We start from the raw sequence: 10,451 nt of genomic DNA on the forward strand, positions 1-10,451 counted from the left end.
ACTGGAGTGGGTAGCCTGTCCTTTCTCCAGCGGGTCTTCCTGACCCAGGAAGTGGACGGGGGTTTCCTGCATTGGAGGCGGATTCTTTACCAGCTGAGCTACAAGGGAACAAAACCTGACCCGCCACCCATTTTTCTGCATATTGTACTATTACTGCACCCTGTGTGTGTTTTAAGTCGCTTCAGTCGTGTCCAACCCTTCGACCCTATAGACTGTAGCCTGCCAGGCTCCTCTGTCCTTGGGCTTCTCCAGGCAGGAATGCTGGAGTGGGCTGCCATTGCCTCCTCCAGGGGCTCCTCCCAGCTCAGGGATGGAACCCAGGGCCCCTCTGTCTCCTGCACTGGCAGGCAGGTTCTTCACCACTGGTGCCACTTGGGAAGCCCTACTGCACCCTAAGAGCCCGTTAGTTATGTTCATGTCTGTGTTGCAATATTGTCTCGCGCTAAATTGTTGAGCCCCCAAAGCCCTTGGATGCTACTTGTGTGATTGATGACTTGTGTCTGTGTATCTGTAGGGATGGTGACATGGTTCTGAAGTGGGGAGGACAGCGGCTGGAAATGCTTTTGGCTGTCCCATTGGCAGGAGAGCAGTGGCAGTGGCGCTCGCGGCCTCTAGTCGGTCGAGGCCGGAGATGCTGCTGAACACCTTCCGGCGCGTGGGACAAGGGACTGTCAGAAGACCGGCAGTGTGAGGGCGGAGAGGCGCTGCTCTAGCGCAGTAGGTGAGGGCGTGGACCCGGAAGACAGCGGGTCTCCTGAAGGCCCTCGGGCACTGGCCGCACTGTTCTCCTGAGGGTGGTGCGTGCTCTTCCTGGGCTCCCTAAGGGAACCCTGGTCATTTGTAGCATGTGTTCACATTTCCTGTGTCATTGCCTTATAACTTAGGAAAGGAAGTGATCATCTGTCTTGATTTTTCATTTTGACTATTTTTAGTGAGCTCGAGGAAAGTTTTTTTTAAATATAGAAAAGTATATTTAACATTTTAGGTACTCCCAGCTACCCAGGGGTAACTTCACTAACATTTTGGTGCCTGGCATTGAGTCCTGCATGCACCACCTACTGATTTTGTGACCTTGGGCACTTTACCGTCGGGGGTAGTGATTGTGCCTGTCTCATAGAGTTAATTGTAAGGACTGAATGCTTTTAGTGCGTGGGAAGTGCTTGGAACAGCCCCTGGCACGCTGTCAGAGCTGCGTAAGTGGTGGTTTCCGTGCTTTTTCCCGCGTACATCTGTGCGTGTCTCTGCATCTGTGTACGTGGTATGCAGATGAGCGTGTTGAGCTTATGCAGTGTACACAGTTTTATACCTGCTTTTTTGATTTGTGTGTGGAATATTTGCCCGTTACTGAAAGTTCTTAGAAGACATGTTACTTTCTGTAGAACACCATGAATTTTGAGATATCAGGTGTAAAATAACTTCATATGTAATTTTTTGCCAAATCGCACCTCTTAAATGGAGTTCAGGAGTAAACTAGTGGTAGCAGTTGGTATCGGAGAAGGCGATGGCCCCACCCCAGTGCTCTCGCCTGGAGAATCCCACGGGCGGGGGCGCCTGGTGGGCTGCGGTCCACGGGGTCGCTAGGAGTCGGGCACGACTGAGCGACTTCACTTTCACTTTTCACTTTCCTGCATTGGAGAGGAAATGGCAACCCACTCCAATGTTCTTGCCTGGAGAATCCCAGGGACAGAGGAGCCAGGTGGGCTGCCGTCTATGGGGTCACACAGAGTCGGACACGACTGATGCGACTTAGCAGCAGCAGCAGCAGTTGGTAAAGGTTTAAGAAAAGTTTGAGAGGGAAGCTTAAAATGGAGAACATGTTGTCCACTGGCTTCCTTTTTTACCCCTGTGGTGGAAAAAAGACCACCATTGTTAGATTTGAGCAACAGACCCCTCATTCTAGTGTATAGCACTGTTACGTTCTAGTCCCTTCTAGAATGTTGCCCCAGATAGATGCAGAGTTTCTTGGATTCTTTTGTTTATAGAATCTGTTGCCTTTTAAATCTCCCTTCTTACCTCCCCCCCCAAAAAAAAAAGTATAAATCCTTATACGTTTGACGAGATTCCTGCCTCTCCAACTTTCTGTTGAAAACTCACTTTTCTAAGTTGAAAATAAAAAAAACCTCCGTCACCAAACACTTAGGTCTAAAGCCGTTTGAGAAGTGATGAGTTTATTTTTGGGATTAGAATGTCATAGATTTTCATTTGGAAGAGTGAACAGTTTGATGTGAAAGTGGGCAACTGTTTGGCTTCAGAACGGCTCTTGCCTTAGTTTTGAGGATGCCAGATTGTGTTCCAGTCTCTGTGTATCTGGGCTCTGTGTGTGTGATGTAGTTTGGAATTTTAGAAGCCGTTAAGGGGTGTGAAAATAAACTCTTAAGATTTATTACCAGCATTTTAACTTTAGGAAGAAAACAAAAGGAAAACTAGGAGAATTTTCATCTGGCAGAAGTAGAAACATCACTGTGGCTCCTCGAGTAAGAGGAGAGGCGCCAGGGAGGGAGAGTGTCGCTGTGAGCTTGCCTGTGGGCGGCCCCAGTGCTCTCCCTCCCAAGCCTTTCTCCACTGTGTCCTCAGGACTCAGAACAGGGTGGGACGTGTGATTGCTTCTATTGGGAGCTTGACAGAGTGCTGTGTTTTTGATAGTTGTTGATTAGTTAGCTGTGCAGCCATAGTGGAAGGGCTTTCGAAAAAGAGGTAGTAGATACGATTTACCATTTTGGAAGGAGATCTGAGCGTCATAGATAGCCCTTAGATGTGGAGTGGCCATAGTGTCTGGACCCTGTCTTCAGGTGGTTAGTAAATCACCAACTCCACTTGAAGCAGTGGAGGCTCAGAGAAGTTCAGTATCTTTCCCGAGTCAGCCAGCTCGTAAGTGGGGAGTAGATTCTTGTTTGTTGCCTCTCAAAAGGTAATGTGGTTGAATATCTTCCCTGGTGCTCTCCTGCCCCGGTATCTGGGAAGAATCCTGGGCAGTCAGAGGGTTGAAGCTTTCTCTCTTCTCTGTGTGAAAGATTACCTTGGATGGCCTGCCATGAAGCATCATTGTTTGAGATGAACTAAGCTCATTTTTAAAAGGTCTTGACCAGCATTTTTGTTTTGATAGCAATTGCCTCTTCAGAGCTCTTGGTGATCAGTTGGAAGGACACTCACGAAATCATGTCAAGCACCGACAGGAGACAGTGGACTACATGATAAAGCAGCGGGAAGATTTTGAACCCTTTGTAGAAGATGACATTCCTTTTGAGAAACATGGTAGGTTCACCGTGGGACACTGGATCCTCCAGGAGTAACGCATTGGGCAATTAAATCCGTTAGCATCCCCGAGCCTCCCAGCTAGGGGTTTGATTACATAAATTATGGCATTTTTTATTCAAAAAATATTTGTTTGTCTGCTCTGTAACAGGCAGCATGTTAGGCAGTTAAGAATCAGTACGTTTAGATGTGGGTGCCATTGATAAAAATGATGATAATTAACTAGAAAAGTGACTTTATTTGGGGTGGAGGGGAAGGGAGAAGGGGGAAGCAGGTTATAAAACAGTGTGTTTAGATTGATCCTATTTTTAAAAAAAGTTTTATTTATTTTTGGCTGTGCCTTGTCTTCGTTGCTGCACACGGGCTTTCTCCGGTTTCAGTGCGGGGCTACTCTTCACTGCAGTGCGTGGCTTTCTCACTGCAGGGGCTTCTCTCATTGCGGAGCACAGGCTCTGGATGCACAGGCTTCAGTGGCTGCAGCATGCAGGCTCGTGGTTGCGGCTCGAGGGCTTTGGAGTGCAGGCTCAGTAATTGTGGTGCACGGACTTAGTTGCCCCGCAGTATGTGGGATCTTCCCAGAGAGGGATTGAACCTCTGTCCCCTGCAGTGGCAGGTGGATTCCCATCTACTGCGCCACTCCGCATTCCAAGATTGACCCTATTTTTAAAAGGTGTGTTTATACAAAACACACTAGGGAAGGTCTGTAGTTGGTGTCTGACTCTCTGAAACCCCATGGACTGCAGCACGCCAGGCTTCCCTGCCTTTCACTACTTCCAGAGCTTACTCAAACTCATGTCCATTGAGTCGGTGATGCCCTTCAACCATCTCATCCTCTGTCGTCCCCTTCTCCCGCTTTCCATCTTTCCTAGCATCAGGGTCTTTTCCAGTGAGTTGGCTCTTTGTATCAGGTGGCCAAAGTATTGGAGCTTCAGCATCAGTCCTTCCTTCCAATGAATATTCAGGGTTGATTTCCTTTAGGTTTGACTGGTTTGATTTTGTAGTTCAAGGGTCTCTCAAGAGTCTTCTCCAGCACCACAGTTTGAAAGCCTCAGTTCTTTGGTGCTCAGCCTTCTTTATGGTCCAACTCTCACATTCATACATGACTACTGGGAAAACCATAGCTTTGACTATAAGGACCTTTGTTGGCAAAGGGATGTCTTTGCTTTTTAATATGCTGTCTACATTTGTCATAGTTTTTCTTCTAGGAAGCAAGTGTCTTTGTATTTCATGGCTGCAGTTTCATGGCTTAATTTCATGGCTGCAGTCACCACCTACAGTGATATTGAGCCCAGAAAAATAAAATCTGTCACTATTTCCTCTTTCCTACCCTTCTATTTGCCTCAGAATAATGGGACTGGTTGCCATGATCTTAGTTTTTTGAATGTTGAGTTTTAAGCCAGGTTTTTCAGTCTCTTCTTTCACCCTCATCAAGAGCTTCTTTAGTTCCTCTTTGCTTTCTGCCATTAGAGTGATATCATCTGCAAGTCTGGAAAGATGCTAACAGTTTATGGTTGTTAGTTATGTTTTATAACTCTTGGCTCCAGTTATTTATCAGAAACCACTCTCTGTCTTTCAAGAACTTCTATTGAGGGGAAATAATAGGACCTAATTTCTAGGGGGTTTTAGTAAAGAGTAAACTAGATTATGCAATTAAAATAAGTTCTTAGTAAGTGCCAGCCATCTGAGGATCCTGGGACTATTGAGTATTTAAATTATCTTCTGTAGATTTTCTGATTTTTAAGTGATTATGAATTACTTTTATAATCAGAAAAACCAGTAAGGTCATTTTAATTTCTCCCCCAAACCCAAAGACAATCTGATTTCTCTGAGGCAAGTCAGGGATTTAAATTAGTACTTTAATAGGCTCAAATCTAGTAAGAAAATACTTACGAGTTTTAAGCTTTGATTCTGACAATTATTTACTGAGACTGCTGTGCTAGGTGCTAATATATTTATGTGTTACAAATAGCATTTTCATCGCAGGGCTCATAGTCTTATCTGTCTCAGGAAAGAGAATCATTCTGTGTTTTGGAGCGCTGACTCTGGGAACCAGTCAGGAGTGGGTGGGGGAGAGACTGCGAAGGGGCTGAGGTGGAGGGCTCTGCACGTTGGTGAAGGGGTGAGCACGTTCCCCCAGGGCTCTTCCTGGGGATGATGAGTGGGTCCAGGCCAGCCCCCAGTGTGGCAGTGTAGTTGACAGGCCTCCCTGGAGGTGGCAGAGACAGAGATGATTTTGAAGTTGTGCTTGAGGAATGGCTAGGGTAGCTGTGCTTTAATAAATTAAAAGGCAGCAGGAGGAACACATTTGAGCAGGAAGCTTTTCTCATTCATCACTGGGAAAGCACTCATTCATTAGGCACAAGCAGCAAGAGAGACACAGCAGCGAAACTCCACTGAGTAGTTTATTCTAGTCCCTGAGTTCTCACGGTCCTCTTCCTGGATCATTTTTTGTCTGGCAGGCACCAGTTAATTAGGTGGTCACCAGTTTATAGATTAAATATGGATATATGGAGCAAGTTTTGTTGTTTAATGATATATGAAATGAGTTGAGTCATTGACTCAATAAATATTTTATGTGAAGAGAATCTTTAGTTTGTGACTTGGAGTTCTGCTTTGGCCCTCTTCAGTGAAGACCATGCGGCAGGTTTAGGGGGTGGAGGACCTTAGATGCACAGGTGCTGTGTCTTGGTTTGAGTATCACAGGGTAGTGGCTCTGATTGCCATAGCAGACAGAAGTGAAACCTGGAATCTGCACGTTCTCCTTGTGTGTCAGTGGAAGCCTGGACTTGATACGTTTCCTGCTCGTGTAGTTATGTGTTTTTAATGTCTACCTGTTACACTGTGAGATTCTTGAGGGCAGGAACTGTGTCTGTTCCCCACTGTGGCAATGGCTGGCACATTCCACACTCATATTTGTTGATGGAATTGAATGACTCACTTAACTCTTCAGGACCTGGTTATCCTTGCCTCTGACTGTGTCTTTTCTCTGGTCTATGGCTTTGGAGAATCAGCATCATCTTTTCCCTAACTAAACAGATACCCACCAGAAACCTGCATGTTCCTAATGCCTTCTCATACTGCTCACTTGTGAAGTCTTGTCACTTTTCCTGTAGTGTGTTTCCCTCATTTCTGCCGCCTCACAGAACCAGGCCTCTGACCATTTGCTGTGGATTGCTCTCACTGCCTCCTGACCCTTTCACTTTGCTTTCCGTGTGGAAGCCAGAGAGGTGATCAGACATACATTAAATAGGTCTTCCCCCGTCTAACACTTGTAGGCAGCTCCCCATTGACCTCTAGAACCTTCCAGCTCTTTAGCCTTTATGATGTGTGATTTTCTTGTTCCCCTACCCTCTTGCCATTTCCCAGTATATTTTCTTGCTCCCCCGCCCTGCCATCTCAGCATTCTAAGTTCCTGCCAGTACTGTGCAGTCCGTAAACTCATTGTGTTCTCTTTCTTGCTTCTGCTTGGAACACCATCCATTCCTCTTCTGTTTGTCTTTTACCTGCCCTTTGGGAAGCATTGTAGTTGTCTCAGCTGAGAAGCTTATCTGGTACACCTCCCCACCCCTCCCCACTGTTCACACTGGCTTATGTTCCCCACGTGGAGTTAGCCAAGCTGCAAGGTTTGAAGACACAGTCTTAAGACTGACTTCTGACACCAGCTGCAAATTTGTGGTTTCTCAGAACCATTCTCAGGTTTGATGGTTTGCTAGAAGGAATCACAGAGCTCACTGAAGTCTGTTATACTCACAGTTATATAGTGTATTACAAGGAAAAGATCCAGGTCAAATTAGCCAAAGGGTAGAATCGTTAGAGAAGACTCTTGAGAGTCCCTTGGACTGCAAGGAGATCCAACCAGTCCATCCTAAAGGAGATCAGTCCTGGGTGTTCTTTGGAAGGACTGATACTGAAGCTGAAACTCCAATACTTTGGCCACCTGATGCGAAGAGCTGACTTATTTGAAAAGACCCTGATGCTGGGAAAGATTGAAGGCAGGAGGAGAAGGGGACGACAGAGGATGAGATGGTTGGATGGCATCACCGACTCAATGGACATGGGTTTGGGTGGACTCTGGGAGTTGGTGATGGACAGGGAGGCCTGGCGTGCTGTGGTTCATGGGGTTGCAAAGAGTCGGACCCGACTGAGTGACTGAACTGAGAATCTTGGAAGGTTATACAAGGGTAAAATATCGGAAGGTTACACAGTACACAGTACTGTCAACCAGGGAACCTCACCCAAACATCAGTGTCCGGAATTTTTATTAGGCTGTCATCATGTAGATGTTATTGATTGATTACCTAAGTGGTTGAAGTCATTCTCTAGTCCCTGAGGTCTTCCTAGTGTGACTTGACCAGAGAGGTCCTCCGAAAGTCACCTCATGCATAAACTTAGCATAAACAGTTAAATGTGGCTGAGGGGCCCACTGTGGATAATAGAGACACCCCTGTCACTTGGGAAATGCCAAGGTTTTAGAGGTTCTCTCCCAGGAGCCAGGGGCAAAGGTCAGACTTCTCTGTGTAAGGCCAGATGCTTTACTTCGTGTTTCTTTCCTGAAGCTCCTGCATATCACAGTGTCTGTTTTCTTGTTTGTCCCCCACTGGTTGTAAACTCCTTGAGGGCAAATTGTGACAGGCTGTATAACGGAGTGGCCAAGAGCCAAGATCTTGGAGTCAGGATGCCTGGGGTAGAACTCAGCTCTGCTGTGTACTGACTTGTGACCGTGGACACAGTTACAAACTGCCCTCTGCTTCAGTTTCCTCATCTGTAAGACGGTGTGCATGGTAGTACCTCTTTCACTTCTCTCAGAGGGCCGTTTTGAGGGTTCAAAGTGATTTATGAGATAGAGAACGAACTGTGAACGTGCAGACTGCCAGACTCTGACAAAGCCACTGGACTTTGCTGGGCATATACCCCGATTTCTCAGTTGTGGAACTAAACAAATACCAAAGCGTGTTTGCATTTGGGTTTTTCCATTATAAAGACTTTGTTTTTCTTTCCTATTTCCTTCATACAGTGGCCAGTTTGGCAAAGCCTGGAACATTTGCTGGCAATGATGCAATTGTAGCCTTTGCAAGAAATCATCAGTTGAATGTGGTGATTCATCAACTTAATGCCCCTTTGTGGCAGGTAGGTCATCTATTGAGGAATTTATGTTAAGCCTTTATTTAAAAATTATCGTTGGGGATATCCTAAGATAATGGGGCTTGACTGATAATATTGAACTATGCAGGGTAGCTTGGACTGTGAACCTCACCAAGCTTGTGGTGGCTTGGAATTAAACCCTGCATTACCAATGGAGGCTGAAGTATAATTCAGAGACTTAAAATGCCAGAAATACTACTAACTAACTAACTAAATACTACTAACTGTTAGTTAGTTAATTGGGTGATTTGGGGCAGAGAGCCTAATGTGGAAATAGCATAGATAATTTTGTAAAAATCTCTGGATGAGAATTCAGAGGATTTGCATGCAGATTCTAGTGTGAATACACCTGTTCCATGTGTATGTTTTTGTTTTTTAGATGCAGAGAAACAAAGACCAAATTGACTATAATAAAGTGTTGCTAAAAAAGAACTTTTGAACAACAAAATTTTGTGGCCTAGGGCGTCAAGCTCTATGTCTGTGCTCTCCCCAGCTAGCCGTAGCATTCTGATAGTGTTTCTGCAGCAACTAGGATTTCACAAGTGTTCAGTTTGTGCTGTGGGATGGCAGAGCATGATGTTGAGCCGCTTAGGCCTCCCTTCCCCTCCTCATACCCCTTCGCCCTTGCTGTTGGTATTTAAGTTACCTTTGTGTTCTAAATTAACCTGATCTCCCAAACAATCCGTCAAACCAAACATTCTGGAGCGTAGAAGTCAAAGGTCGGGATGAAAGTGTGCACAGACCACCCCTGCTCGCCTTCCTTGCACTTGTCACCCTGTGGCTCAGCTCCTGGAGACCGGCCAGGCGGTTCTCACCAGACTCCTCCCTCCCCTTCTCTACTGCTTCCCCAGTTCTAGCTTTGTTTACATTAGAAAGTAAAACATAATGATTATAGAACAATTTGAAAATTCAGAAAAGCCCATAAAGGCAAATAAAAATCACCCACACTTCCTAGAGATAATTGCTGTTAACATTTTAGTGTGTATCCATGTTATTCACACACACTCTTAAATATACAAACATTCGTATGTGACTGGGAAGAGACATACCACAGTGCCACAGTTTAAGAACTGGCTCAGGGGTAAAGAATATGCCTGCACCGCGGGAGCTCCAGGAGACTGGTTCTGTCCCTCGGTCGCGAAGGTCCCTGGAGGAGGAAATGGCAGCGCACTCCAGTACTGTTGCCTGGGAAATCCTGTGGACAGAGGAGCCTGACGGCTACAGTCCGTGGAGTTGGACAGAGTTGGACACGACTGAGCGACTGAGCATGCACACACACATAGATACATCCGTATGTATATATCTACACACAGTATATATCCCTATATATCATATTACAAAGGTAGCAATGACCTTTCTTCCCTCATTGTTTTCCTGTGAAAAGTGAAAGTTTTAGTTGCTCAGTCATGGCTGACTCTTTGGGACCCCATGGACTGTAGCCCGTCAGGCTTCTCTGTCCAAGGGATTCTCCAGGCAAGAATAGTGGGGTGGGTTGCCATTTCCTTCTCCAAGGGTACTTCCCAACCCAGGGATCAAACCTGTGTCTCCTGCATTGCAGGCAAATTCTTTTTTGTCTGAGCCACCAGGGAATCCCATTTTCCTGTACCACCTGCATATATATTCCTTTGTAAATTGCTTATTCCTTTGCTTAGCTTTTGCTCTTTAAAAATAAAGTCAATTATAGATACATAATTTACATATATCAAAATTCACCCTTCTCTGGTGTATAGTTTGTGTTTGGACATAGTCATGTAAATGCTACCATTACCTCAGTTCAGTTCAGTCACTCAGTCGTGTCCTACTCTTTGTGACACCATGAACCGCAGCATGCCAGGCCTCCCTGTCAATCACCAACGCCCGGAGTTCACCCAAATTCATGTCCATTGAGTTGGTGATGCCACTCAACCATCTCATCCTCTGTCATCCCCTTCTCCTCCTGCCCTCAATCTTTCCCAGCATCAGGGTCTTTTCAAATGAGTCTGCTCTTCACATCAAGTGGCCAAAGTATTGGAGTTTCAGCTTCAACATCAGTCCTTCCAATGAACATCAGGACTGAT

General features: G+C 45.7%; 1 protein-coding gene across 1 annotated transcript in view; it reads left to right on the forward strand.

The window, feature by feature from the left end:
* Positions 1-1,727: 1,727 nt before the first annotated feature.
* OTUD3 (OTU deubiquitinase 3) overlaps positions 1,728-10,451 on the forward strand; it is a 27,032-nt gene continuing 18,308 nt past the window's right edge. Inside the window, exons 1-2 of the mRNA XM_010829945.1 lie at positions 1,728-3,252; positions 8,267-8,379. Of these exons, the coding sequence (XP_010828247.1) occupies positions 3,189-3,252; positions 8,267-8,379 (177 nt within the window). The 5' untranslated portion in view covers positions 1,728-3,188. The remainder of the gene's footprint in view (positions 3,253-8,266; positions 8,380-10,451) is intronic.

Source organism: Bison bison, unplaced genomic scaffold, assembly GCF_000754665.1.
Source record: "Bison bison bison isolate TAMUID 2011002044 unplaced genomic scaffold, Bison_UMD1.0 scf7180017864516, whole genome shotgun sequence".
Classification (NCBI taxonomy): domain Eukaryota; kingdom Metazoa; phylum Chordata; class Mammalia; order Artiodactyla; family Bovidae; genus Bison; species Bison bison.